At 36.2% G+C, this 26,869-nt stretch overlaps 1 protein-coding gene across 2 annotated transcripts in view; it reads left to right on the top strand.

Annotated features, from left to right (window-relative positions):
• The window catches only part of CNTNAP2 (contactin associated protein like 2), a 1,021,862-nt gene that overhangs the window by 300,229 nt on the left and 694,764 nt on the right, over positions 1–26,869 (top strand). For both annotated transcript variants that reach the window (XM_030970934.1, XM_030970935.1), the window contains exon 2: positions 15,131–15,241. In XM_030970934.1, coding sequence (XP_030826794.1) covers positions 15,131–15,241 — 111 coding nt within the window. The remainder of the gene's footprint in view (positions 1–15,130; positions 15,242–26,869) is intronic.

The raw sequence follows: 26,869 nt of genomic DNA, 5'->3' as shown, positions 1-26,869 counted from the left end.
TAATTATATGCATGTGATTTTGACATATCATTTATGGATTCAGAAGTGGGAGAGAAAAAAATAAGCTTGAAAAGCACCATTTTACTTGGCATATGATCTTACAAATTTTATTATAGAAGATTTTCCTTATCCTGACTGGCTGTTCTTCATTCATAGCTGAATGAAAGGATTAAAACATTTTACTTTTTGCTTCAAGCTTTTTGCTGATCTTTACTTTACTACTTCTTATCCAGAATTACTCAGTGTAATCTAGTCATCTGTAAAAGGACAAGGCGTGGTGACTTCAGTGCATTAAGTCATTTGAGGTTTGATGAAAACTTTCAAATCCTGTTAGAGGCCAACGTGTGAAGGCTGTCTTATTACAAAGCTGCATTATCACTGTGTTTGTGGTGATTGACAACACAGTACATTCAAACTTTCCTGCACACCTTTGAAAATGCAGACGTGAAGAGACTTTCATTTGTGCAGTATGGTTTATGTTGTTGCTGCTGATGCACATATGCCAGGAATTGCAATTTAAGGGATGTAGAATAGCATGTGAATTCAGGATAGTTACCATGTTTACTATGAAAAGCTCACATCACAAGTTGCTTGACATAGAAAGGAGTAGCAAATGCTCCAGTTCTGCCATTGGTTTCAGGCATTGGTGCCAGATATTGGATTTGCAGCCCAAGCTCAGAATTGAAGAACTGCCTAGAACAGGCAAGTAAAAAATGTTCCCTGCGTGGTCTTTCTTCTCCTGTCATACCGCTATTTAGGCAGCTCTTCTGTGCTTGTTAAAGGGTGAACTGAGCTAAACTCAGGCCTTGTCAGTGTTTTTTGTTTACTGAAAGAACAGCATAATTGGATGCCTTTGGTATCACTTCCCTATTTCTTTCATAGAGGAGGAATATTGTCTAGGTCCTATAATGGTTTGGGTTGAAAGGATCTTTAATGATCACCTAGTCCCTACCTCCCTTCCACAAACAGGGACATCTTCTACTAGAATCTCCTGTTTCCTTTCTGGGGGGTGCCAAGAGTCTGTGTCAAGGAGAGACGATATCCAGACCTTCACAGGTTTGTTCTGGATGTGAATATTGTGCTGAGGACAGGCTGTTACAGCTTGAAGCAGAAAGCTTCAAATTAAACTTGGTAGAAATAATCTTACAAATTAATTTAGTGTTCTTTAGTTCTCCTCAAATAGATCTGTAAAAACCCCAACATTTAGTGCTTTTACACTGCATTTAGTCAATGCCATTGGTGTGCATGTCTGTGGTGTCTGACAAGCAGCGCAGTCAGCTCTCTGATATCTGATTAGCAGCTTGGTTGTTGACTCTGGCCAGCTGCCTGGCATACCTGCCTTTCTGGGAAGAACATAAGAAGATGGTTGTGGGTCAAAATAAACATAGAGAGATCAGTTGCCAATTACATCATAGGCAAAACATATTCGACTTGGAAAATGATTTTATTTTATTGCCAGTTAAAATAGAGGTGGATGCTGCAAAGAAATGAGACCCAACAATGTAAAACGCCTTCCCGCTTACCTCAGTCCCTCTTTTTTTTTCCAGTCTTAACTTCACTCTTTCTCTCCTGACTCCTTTACCTTTTGACTCAGCAGCAGCAGTATGGGATGGGAAATGGTGGGGTCATTGTCTTCTCTGCTGCACCTGGTCTCTCTGTTTCCCTGCTCTAGTGTGGGCTCCTCTCCATGGGACTGGGACCCTCCAGAGGAATCTGGCAGCCAGAACCTTCCTGTCCCTCTTCCTGTACTCCCCTTGGGACTCACAGGGCCATTTCTCACTCTTTTTTGCCTCACTTCTGGTCAGTGTTTTGATGGCCACAGAATCAGCAGATCCCTACCAAGACCTGGGCAACTCCAGTTGATATGACTGGAAAGTCCTACAGGTGATCCTGCCTTGCAGTATTTGTGTATGTATACAGACTTTCCAATGTATTTACAGGAGGCATCCTTCACTTTTAACATAATGGGAGTTCATGACCTGGACAAAGGTAGTAAACTGTAATGTTAGGAACTTAATATTCAGATATCTGATTAAAATTGGAGGGAATGGGCTATAATTATTAGACACCTTCATTTTTCACATATGCTAATTTAACTGTGCTGTGTTGCTTTGTTGACGTGTTAAACATGCAGTAATAATAAGGTTGTACCAAGCATAATTATCACATTCTCTTGGCCTTAAAAATGCCTCAGCTGTAGCTGAGCGTGATAATGAAGATACAATAATAGATGCTGCTGCTGTCAATACTGTTTGCATTTGATAATTAGAAAAACCTAACAACTTATATGTAAAGAATGCTGTGTGAACAGCAGGATAAGCTGGATAGCTAAGGCCACTGTAAAACATTTTGGCTCGAATTTCCACAGAACATTAAAATAAGGTAGGTGTGGTTATTTAAATCAGGAAGAGGAATGCAGTGACACACCGTACCTAAAAATATCTCATATAAAACCTGTATATATAGCATCTTTCTAGACAACTTTTAAGATTAATTACATTACAATTCTCTTTAATGTGTGCTTCTTAATTCAAGAGCTTCTGATGAGACGAAAAAGTACGTGGGATATGCTTAAAGGCTTTAAAAAAAAAGGGAGCACATGAAGCTATCTGGAATTGTAGTAGTTTTACAATTAAAGGGAACTTTGTCATATCAACCCTACTCTTGATTAAGCCCTTTTAAAATTGTTTTTGATGTGCAATATGTTCAGAACTGGTTTTCCTACTTTGCAATTTCTTCTCTTCTTTTTCCATCCAAAGCTTTCTTCCTCTTGTCCCAATAATGCACCAGACAAGCACAAGTAAGGCATAAGCTTTCTTTTGCTATGGATGGAATTTTTTTTTTTGAGGATGCTTAGTTACCAAAGACAGGTGAATTTTGCCTGAAGTGATGCAAAGACTGGATGTAGGAGTGCAGCACCATCCTTCCACCCTTTCTTTTCAATCTTTTCTAGTATGACAGAACCAATAAGGTCTGAATTCTCAACACTGATCAGTACAGGCAGTGTACTGTACTCTGTCCTTTGACTTGAACTTTGTAGTCTGGGTAGATTGTTTATTTTCAGTTAAGTAGTTCTTCGGAAATGTTCATATTGTTTGTTTATTTTATACTGGGCAATACATATACATTTTTGCCTTTTTGGGGGAGGAGGCTGGAAAGAAGTAAAAGTCATTTAACTGCAAGGTTCTTTATACAATTTAGGAATCTGTTATGTTGTACACTTCCTGTGGTGTTCTTAGGGCAGAGAAAATTAAGACAAAATTGTTTTCTTTCAGTAGCAGTGCTTCAAGAAAGCAGCCAGAAAATTTAAACTAATTTAAACTAATATTTTGGATCTCAAAATATTGAGGTCTTCTGTATCTCTTGTGTTTGCATCTCACCGTTTTATTTAATGCCATGTCTTGCTCAGGTATTCTGGGAAATATCAGTAGATGTTGTTGTGCCTTTTTCATTGACTCTAACTCTATTACCAAAACAAAACTCAGAAACCACTATGCAATGATTGATTATTATCTATTCCTCTCTTCTGCCCCTTTCAATCCAAATGATAAAAATCATTTGTGAATGCTAGACCTATGACTAGTTTTGATTCCCTAGAACTGAGAGGAAAAGTACAAAATCAGGAGCAGACCACGTAGTAACTTGTTTTGTAAAATTGTATGTACAACTGGATCCCACATATCGTTTACTAATGATATCTTCTGAAAAAGTCTGAGCTACTCTAAAATTTGGATATGTATTTTCCTGATAAGTTCCATGGCTTATGCACTTGTATCTCACTTAAAGCTATTTGAATTCTGCATCTGCTTTTGATATTGCATCCTATGCTCCTGTTAAGGATTAATATCAGCTGACCCTGGCTTTCTTTGCGTTGGAATTTAATTCCTTTTTAAAAATAGCATAGAAAGACCTGAAACACCCCAAATCTGTATCTCCTCCCACTAATTTTAAAACCATCACAGACCCTTACCACCTGCTCCAAGATTTTATTGCCTCCTATGAATATTGAATAGCTAGAGTTTGGGCACATCACATTTTCTGGAATTAAAAACTGGGTCTCATCTCAAAACTGGAGATGGCACTTTTGACTGATAGTTCTCACTTTAGCTGTCCTATGTTAGAAAAGAATTGACTTATCATTCATACAGATTTTTTAAATGTTTGCAATTTTGTTCTGCTGACATTAGTCACTTAGTTTAAACATTGACTTTAATCTCTAGATTTCTAGATTCTAGAAAATCATGAATCCAAGCAGATGGGTGAGGAGTTTGCTTGTGATGCTAGTTGCCCTGACTGTCAGAAACAGGAATCCTATAAATACTTTACATCTGGGAATCAAACATTCTCATCTATCCCGCTTGTTAGTCTATCAGAAAGAAAAATGTTCTATTCAGCTTCAGATATACAAACTTAGGCAAATCTTCATATCTTTGTTTCATAATGGTGGGATATTTTTTTAGTCTCTAGGGAAATAAACAGTCATTCTACCTTTAATTATTAAATGCTAGGTGCTTTCAAACCTCAGGGAATATGGTAAAACACCTCCACAAAATGTGTGCTTTGAAGCTACAGTCCTGAACTGATTTGTACCTTGTGCTGTTGCCTATGTGCTTAAGGATGCTGAACACATTGGAATCAACTTGGTGATTTTTTTTACCAGCATATGAAAACACTTGTTAGCCTACTCTGATTTACATACCTCTTTTCTTCAAGGTATTATTGTAAGAAATTTGGGCCTCTAGTATCAAAATTCACAGCCATGTTCTATAATTGGTTTGTGTTTCCCAGTATGTATAACAAGGCTCAGAGAATGCTGTGTCTCACAGGCTGCCTGTACTGCAGCTTGCTCTTTTCAGTCTACAGTACACTGATTTCATAAATCTAAGCTATGGTCACATTTTTCTATTATCAAATGGCCCTCAATTTGTTTTGTTGTTGTCCTTACTTTCCTAGCCACAGTTCTAGCTAGGATTTTGGGCCTAAAAAAGCCACAAAACATATCAGCATGTTTTGGAAGCTTATCTTCAGGTTTTGTGAAATCATATCATGACCAACATGATTTAAACAGACGTCATATATAACATATGCATTATATTAATGCAAGAGTAAGGAAAAAGATCAAAAGTATTTCGTTTTTCATCTGCAAAAATACCTTTTCAGAATACTATACTTTGTTGATGCTTTGATGAAATCAATATATTATGACAATTTAATTTCTTTGGTCACTTAATACTTCTTCAGAAATGTGGAGAAAAGTGCTTTTTAACAAAAGAGTTTGTAAAATGCAATTGGAGTTAATCCTCCCATGCACCAGTGACAGGAATTGAGTAAGCAGATCTTTTAGTCTTAGTTGAAGGTGAAAATCTTCATAGAAGAGGCAGGAAACAAAAGTTAGGCCTTATTTGTCTTTTGCACAGAGGAAAAGAATAATCTGTCAGTATAATATGGTTACATTCATATATCACACACCTTTTGGCTTTTGCTTCTCTCATCACTTTGAACATTAGACAACTGATAAACAGTGGACTAATAGCTTCTGCTATAAATATGACATATCTGTTTTCTCTAGAGGGGATATGAAGGTAAACATCAATGGACAAACATGGAATTAATAAGCCTGTTGAATAAAACCCTGATTTTAAGTGATGTTTGTTTTTTTACTGCACCAATTGCGAGGCAATTCTCTGCTGTGTTTTGCATAACCTGCTAATTTCTATTTTGTTCCTCATCTAACCAAATCAGAATGTGCTTTGCATGCTTAATGGTATTAAATATTTTGTCTGCCTGGTAGGAACAGTTTGCTCCCTAGCCACTATAGGGAAAGTGTAGTTTTCTGGTAAGGCCTTCAGACAGGAATCCTCAGCCTTTGCTCTGAATTAACTTTTTCACAAGGCTTTTGCAAAGCCTCTTAACCAATATGTGGGTAGGTAGATAGCCTCATAACAGATCATAAAATATTTCTAACATAATTTTTTTGAAATTAATTTATATACATTAAAAGTATACATTTTGTATACACTAAAACATCTGTTTTTCTGTACCAATGATACACTGGTTTGAGAATTAATGTTTGGCTTTCTGTGGGAGTGCTTTTATTGTTGAAGTGTCCAGCAATTTTAAATCACTGTTTGCTTTGATCTTGCTTAAATTGGATAAAGCCTAGAATAACGTCTCAAAATTCAGAACAATTATGTTGATAAAGAGCTGCTAAAAGTAAAGACGCCATTATAATAAGTAGGACTTTGAGGGGAAAAAAGAGCATATTTTGTTTTTGCTAGAGATAAAAGCTTAATTTTAGACATGGAAACCTACTAAAGCAATGATGAAAAGTAAAACTGAAAAAAAAATAGAAAATTAGCTGTTTCCCACTTAGTGTCTTATCTCTAAGTTCTGAAAACAAACAAGGAGAAAAAAACAAACCTAAAACACCCACAATAACAAACAACTCCCCCCAAAAAACCCAAACAAAGAAACCCAGTTTCCACCTCCACCCATAAAGAAAAGACACTAGTTGATATAAAGTTGACTGAGGAGGAACATAGGTGAAATAATTCATTAAATTAGTCTAATTTAAATGAGACTTAATGAAATAAATTGTGAAGATTTTATTATTTTTCTTGACCTTTTTCATCATTGTGGGTCCTTCCTCCTGCTACTCTAAAACTTCACATGACCTGACTCCAGGTTTCTTCATACTTAACTCAGGTATCAGTCTGTGAAAAATCACTTGTACCTGTAAAGACACCTAAGCTGGAGCTTTGTTGCTGTAAAAACCTTTCAAAATGCTCAGATGTTTTCAGTAGTGAAAAGGTGAAGAACTGTATTTGCATGCCAGAAGGTTAATAACTGAAGAAGCACCTGAGGGTTGGGTATGCAAAAATATGGAAATATTCATGAATTTTACTTTGAATACAGTTGATAGTTTGCTATTGCTTATGCACTAAAGACAATTTAATGACAACCCAAGCATACAACCAGACTGACTGACTTTCAATTATTCCAGGTGCCATTGACCTTAGTAGTGGAGATTTTTTTAAATGAGCAAAAAAGATGCAGGTTTCCCATAAAATTTTGAGTTTCACAGGGTGCAAAACAGTTTACAGATGTGTTCATAAAAGACAAAAGGGTGGGAACATTTGATGAATTCCCAATGGACTGTAGACTCTAAAATAATCCAGAGGCAATCCAGATGTGCTGTTGCTTTAGAGTGATGTAAAAATTTCTGCTGTCCACTCTCATCCAACAACAAAAAAAAACGAACAAAAAAAAAAAACAACCCAAATCAAACCACAACCACAACCTGCAGCCAGAACCACCTGCTTAAGTAGCCTTACTGTAGGTAAGAAAGAACATACTTTTCTAAAATAATTTAAAACTGAATTTTACAAAATGATAAAATAATGCATACATTTAACTTTGATGTGCCTTGTTCTTTTTGAATGGAAAATACTAAATGCAATATGCATTTTGGTAAATGAAGAATTTAAAGTTATACTTTTCTGAAAAATTGAATTTGGCAAATTTTTGTTACAGTTTTCTATTTTTCCTTTGTGAGAAGTTGAAATTTTTATAAGTTTTTATTTCAGGAGACTGCTTTGTATACATTTATACTTACAATGATTCCATACTGAGTAATTTAACTGAACAGTAAATCCTAATATCTCTGGGTAAGTTGTAAGTCACAGTAATTAACTATGCTAGCTTTAACCCTTTTCTCATTTGCAGTGGTTAAAGACAGAAGCTTGTAGAGTACTTTGGTTTATGTTGTATACCACTTGATGATGGCAGTACATCATCAGAAATGTCTCATAATAGTCATATAGTACATTTCTTGTTGATACAATTCTTATAATATTTTAATTTCCAATAATTTCCAGGTATATTTTAAAATGCTTATTAAAAATTCCTCAAACCAAGAAAGTTTTATTACTTATTAATATCCTGGGCCTTATGATGGAATAGGATAGTAGTTGTTGTAGTCAAAATTTGTAGCCATACCATGACCTTTCAGATTAATAAGTCATTGGCTTCTCTAAAAGCTGGTCAATTTTTCAGAAAAAAATTGGTATCAGAAATGAAGTTCAGGTAGAAAGATCCTTTGGAACATCTTGTAAAGTACTGTCTTTGGGCATCCACATGCACTTTCAGAAATGGCCCTGGTGATGTATCCAGTATTGCCCAGAGATGAATTCTCGATTCAGAACAAAGAAGCAGGTCTCACTGCCTGTCCACTGCTCTGAGCAAAGTAAGCACCATAAATAGAAGCATTACCTGAGATGCGCTCCTTTTCTTACAGAGCTCTAAAGAAAGGCTTGATACAAACCTCAAAACATGAAACCTTAATGCTTAAGGTTTGTGTGAAGACCACCAAATTAATGTAACTAATGGCTTTACCTTGGAGGGGAAAAAAGAGCTGCTACACTTTCTTCCTTCCAGCATCAGCTAACATTTCGAGTAGCAATGGATTACCTCTATTGGTGGTATGCAACTTGAAGTGGAATATAAAACATCCCAGGCGATCAATATGAGCTGCTCTAATCTTTTAGATTACAGCTGAGCTCGAGCAATACTTGCAGAAAAGCTTCACTGACACTCGGGCTCATTTGCTCATGAAGTTGAACATGACTTTGACTCCATAACAGTCCATCAAGGTTGTTGTGTGAAATGTCAGTCATATGGAGAATCTGCCAGCTTCTGCAATATAGAAAATAGATGGGACAGAAGAGGGTAAAAAATTGAGCTTCTACTCTAGCAGTCACCATCCTTATTAAGTATCAATATAAAGAGGCCTAAGAAACTTGGGGAGGAGTAAACTTAGCTTGTTATCCTAAGAAAGAGAAAAAGAAAGTAGCAACATGTGGTAGGTTTTCTTTAAACAGTATTCCAAGCCAAAAAACCACAAAAAAACATGCAAAAGGTGCAGAAAGTTTTTTGTTTGAACAACCCCAAATGTATCAAAGGCTTGTACCTTTGGCAAATATACCTGATAAACAAGTATTTGCTTTCACCATAAGAGAAGGTTGTCTTTGATAAACTTTTCACTGATTTCTTTCTGACTTAAGTACTTGAGAGCATGAGGTATACACTACCCAACCTGGCTTTTTTCAGCCATTACCTGCATTCCTGTCTCACATGATCTGAAGTTTGGATAGAGGCATATCATACTGGGCAACAGTGTTGTGACACAGGGCGAAGGTTGAAATTAAACTTGTGGTGGCCTGTGCTCAATAACACCCACTTTTAAGTTTGGTTTTTAAAGGAGCTGCCATTGATGATGAGCTGCTTTGAAGTACCTCTTGCTTTTTGGCTTGCATCCCTTTAAAAGTTCATTTGAAACAGTGCATAAAATATTCTAGCAGCTTGTGCTTATTTATTCCTACTCTTTGGGGAGACACAGGCTTGTGAATTAAACTTGGTATATTCTATCATTCATTTTGGATTATAAAACCTACCTGTGCTGTATGGAAAGCGAGGCTGTCTTAGCATAATAATACACTGCAATCCAAACCAGCTGCATTAATATTCCTATTGGCTGTCATTGGAGATATGCCAGTTCCCATATGTACTTACCCACGTTTCAGAGTGCCCTTGCAATCTCATGTCTGCTTTTCAGAAGCGCTTGGTGGCTTATTCTTCTTCCTCAGTACACTACAGTGAAATTATGTATTCAAATTGGAGGAGAAAAATGTGTTTAAGCTAACTAGCATTTAGCACACAGTACAAATTAAACCCAGATGATATATGATTCTCTCCCTCGCTCCCTAACATTTATCTTGGAATTCGTATTTAAAGCAGGACTCTTTTGCAAGTAAAGATTGAAATTGTTTATAACCATTTTTTTCTCCATACACTTGATAGGCATTCTTGTATAATTAATGACTTGGATATACTGTTAATAGTTCCGATTTTGTGGTTTGTATTGTAAATTTTCTGTTTGTCTGGTGTAAAAGAAAGCTGATTAGGACTTTTAGTTAGAGAGTCAGGGCTTTGGATATTTCTTGGCTATGATATTTTTTTCAGTGCTAATACAGATCTCTTTCATCTTCTGCTAGTGATTTATTATGGTTATTTTTAATTCAGAACACAATATTGATATTGCAGTAATTTGCCTTTTTGAATCTAAGTTGTTCAGCTTTTGAGTTCTTCATTTCTGACATACACATATGGAGCTTTTTTTAGAAAGTTTTTATTGCTGGCATGTTTTTGTCTTAGATCTATCCTTCAGCAAAATTGTTGTCCTAGAGTACAATTTGATAGGAAATCTTGACTGAAGATTTTAAAACAGGACGGGGTGAATTGTGGATTTCGTATTTATTTTAAGGTATGTTCCTCCATGCACACTGGACCATATGATGTAAAAGCCTTTCATATTCAAAAGCATGTTTAGTAAGTCACCATCTCTTATTTCTCATGAGTTATGGCTATCAATATCCAAATATTTTTCAATTTTAGAACCACTGTACACATCACATCTGTCTTTTTACTTTGCTGATAGATTCTTTGCAAGAGCTTCTGGGAGACCCTCTGATGCAGCTCCAGATTATTCATAAAAACTATAAATGTATATTCCCATTTCTTAATATTTTTAGGTAGTTTGTATGCATTCCAGCCTACTGCTAGATACAAATGTCAAGAAGACACAAATGAACCACAGATTTTTTTTTTTTCATCTACTCAGACTACTTTGATAAGATATGTCAGCAACTTTACAGGTGACCTGTTTTATTGATCAGGAAGCTTTTGAACAGACTTCTGTGAAGTGAAGCATCAAGGTATTTTACTCTGCTTTGCCCATCAAAAATCATTGAAGTGACTGCTATAGTGAGGATAAACCTTAATAACCTATGGGGTTGATAAGAGAGTTTGTGAGTCTGCTTTGTGCTGTAGTCAACAGCTGCCCCTTCAAATAATGTGGCCCTTCGAATAGTTCATAGACTAGTAAGTGGGAATTAAAGCAATTGCAGGCAAAATAGGAGATGGACTTTTTTAGTTTATCCAACATGATGGGTAGGATATAAAAATAAGCTATGAATAGACTGTAAAACAGGAAAGAATTGGCAGATATATTTTTGTTGTTTTGTTGAGTGTGACCACCAGAAATATGAGAGGCTGCAGTTAGAACAAGAGATCCATCTCATCTGCTGATTTCCAATAGCCGGGTGCCTGGGAAAACATGTAAGAAAGAGCAAGTGCACAGCACACTTTTGCTTCAATGATCTTTAGGACTTGAGGAATTTGAAGACTGGGGAATGCAGATATTTCTCATTTGTGTTTAATGATATTAGGTGGCCTTCATTCCATTGCTCTAATTATTATAATCTTAAGACTTGTTTTTGATGGACATATACTTGTTATTTCCTTCTGAATAGGAAAGTCAGAGTAGCAAATGTCATCAGTCCTGAGACAAACCTATCAGTTCTCTTGATCTAAACATAATAGAGTGGAGTGGAAGTGTCTTTTTTGCTTCAGAAAGTTAACATTTAAATGGACCTGAGCTGCCTTGGCCATTAATATATCACTGAGATAAATGGTATGGAGGAGAGTTTATTCCTTTGCTGCTGCGATGCTGGCAGGAGTGTGCTCTGTAATTGATTAACAGGGCACAGTGCATTGACTTATATGGGGAAGGCTATTATATCTCAGTAACAGGAAGGTATATATGATTCTGCTAAGTAAAAAATTGAATTCTGCAGGAAGTAACTAAAACTGCTGGAAGAACAAAAGGTTCCCAATGTTTTGGGGTTTTTTCCTCTTAAATCTGTGGTAAAACAGTATTTCATATTCTGTTGGAAGTTTAAATAGTGCAATATATTTAGTGAAACTTCCATAGAGGGCTAGAAATATTAGTTTATGTAAGCAGTTTTTTAACTTTTATTCTGTTGGACCTAAAGTTATGAGTTAATGATGAGATGTAATAACTTCTTTAATTCTATTAATCTGAAATATAGTCCTTCCCTGTAATTCATACACATTTATAGTGAATTTCCCATATTTTAAAACCTAAATGAGCAGGCAGATTGGGAGGGGTTGGTTTTTTAGAACAATGAGAGAGTGAGGGTTTTTTTTTCTTATTACTTGGTATGTCAAAATAGACATTGGAGGGGATTACAGCTCTAAACAACAATGAAGGCAAATGGTATCAACTCAGGGTTTTCTCCTACCCCCACCACAGTATTGATGATTACAATAAAATTAAGAAATCAGAAGACTCAGATTAAGTACTTCTGAAGCATACGCATTCATCACATACACATACATCACATGAAGCATATTCATGACTGTCTGTAAAAATTGTGACCACATGGGCAAATAGAGGGATGTCCCCTCTTTTTTGTTTTTACTAAGTCAAGCTTCTCTGTCTTATCCTTTTGAATCCAAGAGTATGACTTAGTGAAACAGAGATAAGGCAGACCTTTAATGATTTAGAAAATAGTATTCATTCCAAATAAATTTCCCATATTTCCTTTTGTGCATCTTCAGTAGCAGCACAAATATAACAGCTGTCAAATCAAAAGGAGGGGATTGTCTCAATAGCTACTGGAACCAGTAAAAGATCTGAAGTTCTGATGAGCTTCTCTTGTTGGGAGAGTCTTTTTTCATCTGTCGTGTTTTTTCTGAGCCCAATGTCAAAAATCTATGTTTATTTCTGTTGCAGAAATGAAGAGTTTGCTTACATTTTTAAAATAACTTTTAAAATGTTTGTTTATGTTTTAAGATAGATCCTTTATCTCACAATTTTTTTAGACCACAGTAAGCAGTAGCCTCCCGTTATATTAGTAATAAATCAAATTGCATAAGTTGAACACAATTTTTGTGTTTTTACCATTCAAAGTAAGTAAGTTTTTACCATTCTAACATTTTTCCAGGAAGATGCAGGTGTTTCATCCCACCCCAGTTTGAAGCTATGGGTGGCAGAAAATTGTATAAACCTAACAATTTACTTTGCAAAATATATTAAAAACCCTCAGGAAACAGAACAAAGGTACATGTTCAATCTTAGCTTTCATTGCTGATGAGAAAATGTTTTGGTTTTTTTTCCCCTTAAGGGTAAATATCATGTAATATAAGAAAATGGAAATAACATAAAAAGATTGTGCTATGTATTTTAAAAAACTTCTGATTGCGTGTTTTTCTACTTTTAAATATTTCATTCCGTTTTTACCTAGACAGCAGGATTAGTGGCAAATGCCTTCAAGTCTCTAGCTAGGTAGCACAGAAAAAGAAGTGGCAGCACAAGTAGTTTGCAAGCTGAAAAGCTATCACAATCTACAGAAAATAAACCAATAGATAAAGAAATGCTTGAGGAAAAACTTTGTTAAGTAGTTCTGCACTCATATGATCATGGCACTTAGGACAAAAGTTGGCAGTTATGGCAGTCTGCCGCTCACTTCTATTCTTAGCGCCAACCTTGTACCACTTTGGCTGAAACAAAGGCAGCCTGGCACCCAGAATGTGAAAACACTGGTGTGTGCAGAGGTGTGTGCAGCCCTGGTGTGCTGCTGCAGGGGTGAGGTGTGAGGAGCACCTGGCTGCAGGTTTCTGACCAAATGTGCTGCTCTGCTGCAGCCAGAGCAGAGGGAAGAGGAAAATCGATCTTTCTCCTTTGCAGTATAAACAATAATATTTCGAACCATTTATCTTCCCTTGTCAAAATTCCATCATTAAATACTGTGGTAGTGAACTTAAAAGTCATTGGAATTATCCTTCAATTCAGTCCAAAGCAGTTGCCCTTTACTCTTGCTTGTGCTTGTGTGGATTTTTTTTCCCTTAATGTTTGTTAACTTGGACATTTGTGAAGGACACTTATTTTCTTTGTTAAATGTCAAAATACTGATTCCTGAATGAATGTTCTTTTGTATTTCTGCACTTCAGTTTCTATTCCTGTGAAAGTAATTTTACTTTTCACTACATGAGACTGTACATTTTAGAAGAATTGCATTATATATTACTTGATTCACTCAGAATCCTCTTTTTTTCCTCCTAAAGTTCTTTAGAAGGTAGGATTAATTTCATCTCCATGTGTGATCCAGTCTGATCAAACAACTGGTTTTTAATTGTACCAAAACAAGGTGGTGTGACTGAGCATTAAATATGCTTCTTATGCATATTTAGACCTATTGTAGACCACCTATGGTGACCTAATGCTTTATAGATACATAAATTGAGGGTATTTCCATTTGCATCAGAGACTGTGCTGCAGTGCATGTGTTTAAAAAGGTTAGTTAGGCTTACTGGTGTAGGCTTAGGCTTTTTTTAGTTTCACCTGTGATATAAATGAGTAATTTAAGTTACATATTTCTCCCATCTGTTGAAACATCCACAAAAAACTCACAAAAGGCAGTACATTAATTAAGTATTTGAAAAATCCTAGGCCGTTTCTCTTCATTCTAATTTGTATAATACAAAAGAAGGAGATTTGATTTACAACTTTTTCTTCATTAGGAAGGCTAAGATACTGATTCTGATTTTTTTTCCATTTTAGATGCTAATACCAAGTTAATCTTCTTTATAGCGGGGTAAAATGGAAGTGAAGTACTTGAATTATTGAGATTAGCCAGTATAGTTGTTTTTTCAGTGAATCTGTTGTATCTGATAATTCATAAGCATTCATTAATGTTCCGTAATTTATTTCCTTTTTTTAATATCAGATTTATCAGCACTTCTATTACAGAAATGAAAATGCGTATCTTATTTACTTCTTAGAAAGCTGTCACGATAATACTTTTCTTTAGCACTAATTTTTTGTGTCACCAAAAACATCCCAGATATTTCAGGGTAGGCTTTTTTGTTTAACTGCTGTATCCCCAAGGTGGATGATGACTCATGATTAGATATTACCATTATCTTATTTTCTCAATGGTTGAAATCTTTATTTTCTCATGTCGGTGTGTGTGTTTGTGGTTTTTTGTGGATTTTCTTGTGGTTTTTGAGGTGAGTTTCTGTTTGTTTTGCTGGTTTGTGGTTGTAGGGGAATTTTTTGTTGAAAAGCTGTGATGTAGCTACATGCATTCCACATGTACAAAAATAAAAAGGAAGTTTTATCACCCAGAGGGAAAATAAAGGGCATATTGTCACTTAATACACATGAATAATTAAGAGCATAAAGTGAATCTGTTTTCTTGTGTTTCAGAAAAATGTGATGAACCTCTGGTCTCAGCATTACCACATTCCTCCTTCAGCAGTTCATCATCCATGACAAGCAGCTATGTGGCAGGGTATGCCAAGTTAAACAAGCGAGGAGGTAAGGGACAGTCTCAACCTTAATATTTGGATATTTCAAAAAATGATGAATTACATTTTTAATATGAAAGTGTGTTTTATATGGAATACTATTGCTTACTCTTGTTTGAACAGACTGTTTTTATGAACTGAATTAATTTCTCTTTCATTGTATGGGAGACTAATTTCACTGCAGGGAGTAGGGCACTGCCCGTAATGTGTGGCAGCATGGGCCACATGCCTGATGTCAATGGACTCATACAGTACAGCTGCATCATTGACTTCACATAAAAGGGTTTGGGTACCACGAGGTGGTTGGGTACCTTTCTGTGTTGGGTACTTGCAAGGTCATGGTTAGAGCAAAAATAAACAGCTTTGATGTGACTTGTTGATGTAACTTGTTCCCACCTCAGCAATGACTGCTGTCATTCACACTTTTTTCTATCCCCACGAGGACTTTGGCTTTTGCATATATGTCTGTAATGCAATGAGTATCTGTAATACTTCTCCATTCAAATGCAACAAACCTGCCTCAGACTTAGTGGTTGGAAGAACAAGTGCATAAATTTGATGGCCTACCTGGTTTGATACTGAGGCACTATGCCCTGTCCACAAAGAGTGCTGGTAGCACTGGCAGCTCTGCCAGGTGTCTGGAGGTCATCATGTAGGAAGGGATGAGCTGGGTTTGATGTCAAGACAGGAAGCGTAACGTGTAATTGAGGAAGAATATAGGGTAGGTCCAGGCATAGATATTCCTATGATGTGGCTCAGGTACTACCTGGAGGTGAAATGGGACCCCCAGGCTCACTGGCAGGGTGGGTGGGTTCTCCACTGGGTAATGCAATTATGGCCTGTTGGTACTCTCAGAGCCCTGACACTGTTCTTGGTTTACTGGCCTGCAACTTCTCTGCAAATTTGTGTTTTACAGGTGTAGAATTCTTGTTCTTTGATCTCTTTATTTCCTTATTTGTTTATTTTTTGTTTGGTTTTGTTTTGGGTTTTTTTTTTCCCTTTAGTCTCTAAAATCAGCTTTAGCCAGGCCCTGGAGTTACTTTCTTTTAACAACTAGCAATTGACATAGTGAGTTACTTATAGTCCTGTTTCCTCTGATGTCAGCTTGTGCCTGAAAATTTAACACCTCTGCTGTCATCCCATGGTTGTGGTCCTCTACTCTACATTTTTATAAAATACCACTTTATTCTCTGTAGAATAGGTATGATAGGTACAGAAATATATCAGAATTGTTATACTGGTAAACCCTAGCCTATGCATTCACACAGCTAAGTTAAATGTAAAACAGATCAGGTTATGTTACTGGTTGTTAAAAAATTGCTATTGTAAGAGAGCTAAACAAAAGCCAAAGACCAGCTTAGAGAAAATATGACTGATGAGCTCTAGTGCTACAGGCCTGCAGATCTGATACAAAGACTGTGGCCAGACAGGAACATTGGCAATTTCTTTGGTTTTAGGCCTGCAGACCTGTAGATAACACGGTTTGTTGCTTCTGAATGAGAATAGATGTCGTTTTATGCTGGTCCCAGGCTTTTATTTCAGTGCTCCGTGTATTTTGGTACATGCCTTTTGCAGTTCTCAGGAATTCTGTGGCAGTGTGTTTGGATGTGTGTTTTGGTAGGCTGTCAGGTCCCTTCTGTTGTGTCTTTAAATATTTATCAGATGAAAGGAATGGTGCTTCAATTCTAAAACACTGCTCATTGTTTAGGTTGAATTCTGTTGTATGACTATACTTACATCCATTTCCTGTTCTAAGTTTAACAAAAGGCCACTAGAACCACTTTAATAAAACACAACTTAGCATCAGCTTTGCTGGGAGGATCTTCCTTTGTTTTTAGATGAGTATTTCTCCTTTTAGTTTACAAGACTACTTATTCTGTTCTAAGTGAAAGGCAGACTGACATTTGGAATTTAATTTTTTCTTTTAATTATATTTACCTTTCCCTTTCTTACCCCTACAATCACTACAGTACAGCTTCTTTTAATGACATTTCTTACTGATATGGATCAGTGTTGTCATTAATCAAACACTGGCTTTATTTCCTCATTGGAAATTTTAGTTGCACCTCTTTGTTAAATAGCAGTGTCATCTCTTCGTTTAAATAGCAACTTTGCTAGATTGTTATTATCCATCTCTTAGTACCTATGAAGCATAGCACAAATATCTTACAATACTGAGGCTCTCTGCACATGAACAAATATCTTTTTTATAATCCTAGTGGCAGTAAAAGTACTGTAGAATTCAGGAGAATGTTTAACACAGGAACTTGTCTGTCTGTGTTTATGCTTCTGCAAGTGATGGAAAATAGCTCTATTTTAATACTGAGCTATTTTACAACTTCACAGAATTACAGATATTGCTAATCAAACCAGTAATAAGTGAATCCAATTTTTTTCTCTCCAAGGACTCATTATCAGCTAATAGATTCCCAAGTCAAATGTACTATTTAAACCACACTATGCTCAAGTCATTAAATGGAAAGAACTTCCCCTCCTCTAGGCCCCAGACCCCTTAAATTAAAGAAATGCACATTTGAAAATTCTACTCTCCAACCCAATTATTTTTCTTTCCTGTATTCATGGCACTTCACTCCAGACTGGCAAAACACTTTATTTGAATAGATGGGATATTTTATTCCATTGATTAAGGCACTGATTCCCTGAACAGCCACATCATGTTATTAAGGAGGCTGGAGTTGTCACTGTAGTTGTTGTGGTTCAGTTTCCTGCTACAAACATTGCAATTGGAAGGATGCATGCCAAAAATAATTTAATATTTTCAGCATGTTTTAGGAGGCTTCAAAAGCAGAAACATCCATGAATTTACTCTAATGTTTGATAACACTTCATTTACAAATCCTGTAACTAGTGATTTAGGCAAATAGAATTAAGTATTTGTGGAATGGCATTGATCTGGAATCTGCCAGAGTGTATATGTAGGGTGGGTTTCTGTGTCAGTTTGTGAAAATATTTTGCGTTTTCCACATCTCTCTACTTAGACCCCTGTAAGCCTTCAGTGACTTGTGGGTTAGTATGTATACTTATTTCAAATGAAATGCAGACTTTATGGACAGAAATTTGATTAGAAATGTTAAAATACTCTCTAAATCAATTTACTTGGTGGTTCTTCCGCATTGCTGCTTGTTCCTGTTCTGAACCTTATTTCTTGTTAAACAAGGAGAAATATCCTGTGTTTTCTTGAGGTGCCGTGGGGGGTGAGGTTATTTTTCATTATAGGGAAAAATGCTGATTGTAGAAACAAATATTTAGTGGTTACCTAAAGGTCTGTCAGTCTTTGACCCTATGCATATTAAATTTTCCATGTTTCCAGAATTTGCATGTCAGTGAGCAAGAATCTTTGATTTATATAATCAGTACAACTGTGAATCTGTATTTCCTTTATCACAAAGAGCCCAGGGGAACAATGCAAGTCTGCATTTTATACCAGTTCTCTTATTCAAGGACCCCCATAGTCCGTCTCATGGGGCCCCCTCCTTCTTCTGCCTTTCTGGGCACTTTCAATCATAGCAGCTGATAAAAGCAACAAAAATATTTTCATTTTATAATCATGGAAAGAAGTAGGGAAAATGTAGACAAATTTGTTGCTTTTCTTTGAGAGTAATTCTACTACTACTAGATATACTACTACTTATCAACTGATTTAACTAGAGTTAATGCTAGATAAAGCAAGTGCTGCTATTCCCATCAGGCCTGCAAAGACAAGGGGATGAAGATCCTTTGAAATTCAGCTGTGAAAAAATTTCTGTGGAGTGAGAAGGATGCAATGAATTTCATAGTGAATGTAGGTTTGGCAAAGGTAGTGTGGTGGCTCCTGAATTATGTTAAAGGCTTATAAGCAAAGACTTGTACTTAAAAATTTAAACAGTACTGAATTAGCAACTGTTCAGACAAAGCTGGATGTAGTCAGTTTCTATAAAATTCTCCTTTTGGTAGTAAGATACTATTTAATTTTAAACAACTAAGTCTTAGTGCTCTATTGTATCATAGTGTTGGCATATTTTTCATTTGAATTTTAAAGTAATCTGCTGTGCTGTTCAGTGCTAGTATAACAAAGGTACAGATTGTTTTTGAAATGTCTGTAACTTATGTGAGGGGAAAAAGCACCACAGAGAAGCAGAATGGCTTTTCTCTTTTTTTGTGTCTGTCACTATCAATTTAATCTATATATATATGCAAACATTGGGAAATATTTTAATGCTATAAAATCCTAAAACTTTTTGCTTTGGATGGATTTCTTAAGAAAAATAATTTTGAGTTTTCTGTCAATTATTAGCTCAGATTCTGCTCCTGTGTAAACCAAACAATTCCAAGTATGTTAAAGGATTCAGTGTGCAATTTGAAGAATATGGGGATGTGTTATCTTTGAAAAAAATTAATTCTACTTTCTAAAATGACTGGTACTGGAGTCAACCCAATTAGCACGTAAATAAATGCCATTAAGTCATTGACAGATCAAATTTTAACTGGAATCTAGTTAGTAGACTATCTAAAAAGATTACAGGTCCTTCCATTTTTGTCATACCTCTTCTCCCACAAAAGTCTGAATTGCTGCCACCTTAGTAGCTAAAGTAGCAGCAGAGAAAAGGAGAGCTTTCAGTAAGTTCATTCTACAGCTTTTTAATGTCCATCCTCAGTAACTTTTTCATATGTGATGTCAAGGTGAAAAGGTCTAACATCTTATGGCCTGCCATCAGTAGGATCAATGGACTGCATCACATCATGAGAAGGATTCTGAACACATGTTTGATATAATGTATTTATTATCAGTCTTCCTTTTAATGGTTCCCAAGCTATTGGACCCTATTCTTCTCACTAGTACAAGAATTAATGCTGCCTATCATCTATCTCATGCCATTTTAATTCAGGGAAGAAACTCTACATTATTTCAACATAATGTAATGTTATATAATATAATTGGAAGCTGCTTGAAACTGAGTGGAGTCTCAGAACTTCAGAAGTAATCCCAGCAGACAGTGAAAGTATGAAGGTCATAATGAATTTCTGGATATGTGGAAATTATCTTTTGCACAGTGGAATAAAAAAGAGGAAATTTGGTACCCAGGGGTTCTGTTTTAAGTCCATTATTAGCAGGGAATCTGATGCTACCAATGAAATTGATAACATAAAATGAAAGGAAGTATCTGTAGAGCAGTTGATGTTCAAAAAGCAGTCTTTCTAGCACCACTGTGTAACTTGTATCTAAGCTTTCAGGTTACCTTTTAATCAGTGTGCTGACCTTGGCCTGTTACCACAGTTATTAATGTGGCAATAAAACAAGCATCAGAAATTTTAAGTGTTGGCATAGGGGTAATTGTGACAGGGTTGTTTTTTTGGTTTTTTTCCTCAATGGAGTCTTAAATTCTGCCTTCTGCATGGAAGATGCAAGAATTTATCTATAATGGGATATGGCTGTTTTACTCCCCAGATTGTTTCCACTAAGTCAATCAGATCTATGGCAATGGTTCTACTAAAATAAATTTTAAAATGCTTCTTAGATCCTTGCCTTTGAAGGATTCTAGGAACACCTACTCTAGGCTCTTTTTACCTTACCTTACTTTTAAAGTCTCCAATACTATAATGAATATCACAACTTCTCCAATTCCTTATTACTATTGTATAATGGAATATGAGAAGGATTTTATGTAGTTTTCCTTTTGGCATAGTGAATGTGGAAGGGGCAGTTAGCATCAGCCTGGATTGTGTGAGCAGTCTGGGCTTTTGTACCTTCACAGGACTTGCCAAGAATTTAGTTTGGGTATGAATCTTAAAGTAAGGAGGTGCTCCCTCTGAGCTAACATTTGTCCAGATGAACAGTTAGCATGCACACTGTAGATCAACACCTTGAATACTGTAATCTCCTTGTGCTGACAACAACTTTGGGCTGTCTAAGAATAGCTGTACACAACACAACTCATTGTATTTTGACTAAAACCCTCTTAGGAAAAGGTTATGGAGTTGCCAGTGGCTTGGAAGTTGTCACTATCCAGGTTAAAGCATATATTGTCTTTTGTAAGTAGACAAGATCCTGGGACTAATGAAGAGAGTAGCATAAGAGAACTGGTAAAAACATGAGTGGTATTATCCACTTAGCTTTTGTATGTCTGTAAGAGAGCTCTTGCTGAGCTAAATCACTAAAATATGGTTGCTTTTTAAAAAGTAAATGAACTGCAGTTCTCTTTCTGTAAATATGTTCTTTAGAGAAGCACAAGTTTTACAGTCCACTTCAGTATCTCAGGAACATTGTAGATCAAGCAAAGTTTTTAGAAATCAGGACAAATTGATACCCCTTATTTATTAAATAATTTCTTATCCATTTAAAAATATGGAAAGTTACTTATGATTGAAAAGGATAACTAACTCTATTAGTTCACTTGTAAATAGACCCCAAAAACCATGTTTGTCTGTGACATGGCATTATTTGTGTTGCACACAGTATAAACAATATTTCTGGAAAGCTTTAGAGAGAATACAAGCAACTGATTTTTTTTTTTTATTGGAGGAGTTCTCTGTGTGGTTTGAGTGTTTTTAGGTTTTGTTTCTGTTTGTGTTTTTAATTTTTTTAAAATTCATTTCAAGACATAACTCCTTTAGGAGCACTGTTACCTGTGAGAGTAAATGAAAACCTTTTCGTTTGATTAGTAGCACGTCCTTTTGGTATTACTCATAATAATTTTTTTGTGTAGCATTAACTTCCATCTCTGGGTTTGTTTGTTTGTTGTTTTTTTTTCCTTTTAAAATTGATAAAGAATTGGGTTCAGCTCATTTGCATCAAAAAGGATATAAAATTTTTTCTGTCTTTATCTGCTTCACATCCTACCATATAATCAGTTTTGTTTATTCTTCACCTTCAAACTAAATAGTTATGTGCCCCAGTTTGATTTGTAATGTAACCCTCAACCCACCTGAGCTCCACAAACACTTATATCCCCCTTTTGAAGGCAAATGTGATTGCAGCTTGATGTCAGAAGTTGTTTTCTGTGCTTTAACAATCTGGCCAAATGGAATATTTTTCACAAATACCTATTAGATGTAGAAATAGTTCTTAAAAAAGACAAAAATATTTGTACTAGGTCTGAAAAAACATTAAAACATTCATTGCAAGAGAATAGTGAATTCTGTGAAGGCGCAGGAAAAAGAAGCATCACAAAGAGGAAAGAAAAGTGCCAGTGTATACCCAGGACAGACTCATGTATTGAAACAATAAGTATAGAAAGGAAAGACATCAGCCTTTTCATTCCAAACCCAATCCAAGAAACAAAGTCTGTAGAGAGTGAAGCTCAAGTAATTGCATTAAAAAAGGCATCATTAGCTTATGTTAATTTACCATAGCCCGATGAATACAGAAAGCATGACTGTTTTTTCCAGTTCATAACTAATTTGTTAATTAAAGTGTTCAGAATACCTAATTGGCTTATTTCATACATGTGTAGATGGAGAGGAGGAAATAAAATAAGACTGTGCTCTCCAACTTTATAATTTTTTTTCTTACAGCGATCATTTGTAGAGGCAATAGTTCCAAGCCCAGCAGGAGACATAAGGCAAATGGGCAGCTTCCTCAGGGAACAGGGATAGGGACAGCAGATCACCCTGGCTTTACTGAGCAGCTAGCTTTTTTCAGAAAAAACCAGCTTATTTCATTAATTGTTTCTGATGCTAATGGACAGCTGGGTTTGGCAGAAAGGTGGTTGTGCTGGTGGCAGAGAGGGGGCAGCCTCACAGCGAGCCAGACTGAATCCATATATACAAATACACTTTTCCCATATCCTTAGAGTACCAGTGCTGCTCTGGATGTTTATCCCCAGAGTAGCCAAATTCTGAGCTTTCAATTACTTTGAGAGTTTAATTTGACAGTTTCTCAAACAGCATTGGTACATTAAGTAAATACTTAAGAAATTTATTTTAGTTTTTTTTATTTTGATTTTAGTTCTTACTGGCTTCATCTTGAAAATGCAGACCTGGTTAGCTCTCCTGCTCTGCTCAGAATACTGCCATGGTTTAAGCCAAGCTGGAAATTAAACTTGAAAAAAAGGTTTTGGGGAGACCCTATGGCAACCTTCCAGTACCTGAAGGGAGCCTACAAGAAAGGCAGAGAGGGACTTTTTACAAGAGTACATAATGGCAGAACAGAGGGGAAATGTCTCTAAACTGAAAGAAAGGATGTTTTTATTGCATATTAAGGAAAAATTATTTACTGTGAAGGTGGTGAGGAAATGGAACAGAATGGGAATGGTTGCCCAGAGAAGTTGCAAATGCCCCATCCCTGGAAGTGTGTAAGGCTAGATTGGATGGAGCACTAAGCGGTGAAAGTGTTCCTCAGCATGAAAGGAAACTTGGGAACTCTATGATCTTTAAGATCCCTTCCAATCCAAACTATTCTATGATTCTATATTGAATCAAATTGTTGACTTAATGTAAATGGAGATTTGTCTGAAAAATGCATGATAATGGCATATTAGAGTTCAGCTAGATGCCCCTTGAAACCAATGCCTCACAAGGAGCTTGTCTATACCAGAGTTGGCACACGGAACAAGCAAGTCGGAAAACTTCATGTTCCTCAGACAGTGGGGCTACTTTGCTTGCACAGAACAGTGGCAACATGCCAGATTAAAAAAACCCAAAATCTCAATATAGGAAAACTTGACCGACCTCTTTTGACAGACAAGGTATACTTAAAAGCAGCAGAGATTGAGAGTTTAAATATCCTAGACTTGGTTTTATCTACAGATACTTGAGAGTTATATGCAGAGCTGTGTAAGTACAGAGCTCTGGAATTAAGGCAAAGATGTGTAGTAAATGTACAGAAGATGCACTATCAGCTTTTCCCAGGGTCAGTGTCTCCTGCCAGATGCTATGAGTGTTTCACCCTCTCCTGCACATGAAACACAGGTTTGCCTTACACAGATGGGTGTAGTGCAACTGATAGATTGCTGCTTTGAGCACTTGAGCCAGAGCATTGCCTTTCCCAAATAAGTCATAAACAAGCATAAATGCTGGTAGAAATGGGAGCTATTTGGCTACCATTATAACCTCCCACTACAGTTATATGCTGAAAGTGAGAAAAGAAATAATGTGATAAAATGAGTCTATTTGTTGCAGGATGGGAGAGTGCGGCTATTATTCATGTTTCAACTTTCACCATGAGATTATTCACAAGAAAATCTGAGCTACACAGTTAGCAACAGAACATTAATACTTGTTTTTCTGTATGTAAGTAACTGCACAAGTCACAAAAAATATCTCTGGATCTGGAAGGGTCTGACCTTAGCATCCAGTCTTATGACATAGATGTGCTGGTGGTTTCTCTTTGTTTTTTCTCACTTATATTTGTGTCAGCATAACTAAACCATTTCTTAATTACACCAACATTTAGTTGATGTAATTGTAGTGTTATAGTCACCTGACAATCACAAAATCAACTAGGTTTCAGAAGTCCTTTGATGTCATCAAGTCTAACCTATGACCCAGGACTACCTTGTCAACTAGAGCATGGCACTAATTGCCAAATCCAGTCTTAAACACCACATAGACATAGATATAGCTATAGATAAAATAAACTTATACTTTCTGTGTTGTTCTCTGCATGAAGATTTGTTTTGCTGGAGTTCAGCTAAGGACCAAGCAATGCTCAGAAAAAAATGTTAATCGTGATTTATCCCTTTCCTCCTGCTGTCTGTACTGGCTTTTGTCTTCTGAAATAATCCATTTTTGGCTCTGGTATATAGCTCACATAGGAAAATACTGTTCTATAGTGAACATCTTTGGGAGTTTGTCAGCTAGCTAAGAAACAAATGAATATCATCAATAAACTAATTTATTTTGGAGGCCTAAACTTTTCTGACTGCTTCTAGGACAGATTTTTATTTCTTTTATGACAGACTTACGTTCTTTATTACAAAATTTGTTTGAATGGTCAATTTTCCAAGTGACTCAATGTTAGATAAATTGTCTCTGCTGTGAATCATGGGTCTGCATAATGTGATAAGCAATGGGGAAAAAGAATTAAAAGCTAGCTTGCTTGAAATCTGCTTTTTGAAAAGTTATCTTTTAGATATCTTTGCTTTTCAGTATTGACTACCATCAAATTTAGCATTCCTGCTGGGCTTTTAGAAGCTCAACTCCCAGCGAGCTAATTTTGCTTTAGTTAAGAAAGTTGTCAGAAATTATTTGATTTTTGTAAGGATCAAAGGGTTCTCTGGTATTTAAAAATAGGCACTTGATCATGTCTATAATTATGTAATATTTATAGATCAAGAATAAGTTATAGGTATCCCTGTCTTCCTTGTTTTTTCTAGTATAGACTGGATGATATTATGATAACTCCATTTTGAAGGAATAATCAGGTGACATTGAGTAATGTGGTAAAAAGATAAGTAAACAGAATTATTACTTAGTGAAACAGGACAATGTGCTTTGGCTGAGGTGGAGAGCTTGGATATTGCGGAGTGCTGCACTGAGACGACTTCAGCTGACATGCTGCAGAAAGTAGAACATGTTAGAAAGTGGATTTTTCCTTTAATAAACAAACCAAAATGTTTAATATATACAGTGGGAGATGGTAGTTGAACTACTTTGCTTTCTTCAGTACCAAGAAGTTATCAGTTTTCTATGGTAGAGAAAAAAATCCCCAACAAAAGCCAGTGCTGGAATATTTGATTTACTGACTGTAGAAGCTGGTCAGCAACATCCCCCATAACACATTTTGAATACATTGAGGTGATTGTTTCATATACATATTAGTTGCTAGGTGGGATTTTTTTTTTTCAAGGAGAGGGAGATGTTCTTTCTTTTATAATTGTGATTAACTAGTTGGGCCAAAGTGATGCTCAGCTATCAAGCAGAAAAAGTTGAGTGCTAAGTTTAAAAAATATAAAGTTTTGAGAGATCAGAGAAGCTGCTAATTACGGGTCTAATTATTATGAGCAACCTCTAAAAGTTACTTTAATAAACTTCTAGTTTCTAGGCAAAACCAAATTCTGCATATTATGCATGGAATATGTGATGTGAAGCACAGTGGTGATATGCTTTAGCTTTTTCCTTATCTTGAAACAGCAAATAATGTGTAATTCAGCCAAGGCAGAAACCAACACATTGACCAGCAATGGCTGTTCAGTAAGCCATGTCCAAAAGCATCTGGAAAGGAGTTCTATACCTGGAGATCAAAGCAGAGACACCAAAAACTGGGTAGCTATGGCAAAAATTATTTTTCAACATTTTGGTTCTTAAGTTTCCACTAGATTTTAATTAAGGAATTGTGTTGAGCCATTCCCAGGGGAATGTTTTTTCTGCAGTTGGAGCAAAGGCTGGAGCACCTTGCTTATAAATAGGAGGTAATGGGCACCCTTTGAGAAAAAGCTGCTAGTTTACCAGCTCACTGGGTGTGATATGGCAATTCCTGTGCTCTTATCTTGTTCCCTTACAGCTAGTCCCTCCATGAGGCTGGAGTCACAATGACAGGGTTTGCTGGGGAAATCTACAGGCTTATCCAATTTTATGGATGATTGCAACACTTTCAGCCTCTCAGACTCATCTACAAAGGCAAGGAAGTTTAAAAGAACAGGGGAAGTTGATGGCAAATAAGAAAAAAGGCAGGAGAGACCTCAAAATAAATTGATTTAAC

Source organism: Camarhynchus parvulus, chromosome 2 (assembly GCF_901933205.1).
Source record: "Camarhynchus parvulus chromosome 2, STF_HiC, whole genome shotgun sequence".
NCBI classification, from domain to species: Eukaryota; Metazoa; Chordata; class Aves; order Passeriformes; family Thraupidae; genus Camarhynchus; species Camarhynchus parvulus.
Note: the sequence above shows the minus strand (reverse complement) of the source record. Positions and strands in the feature narration are given on the sequence as shown.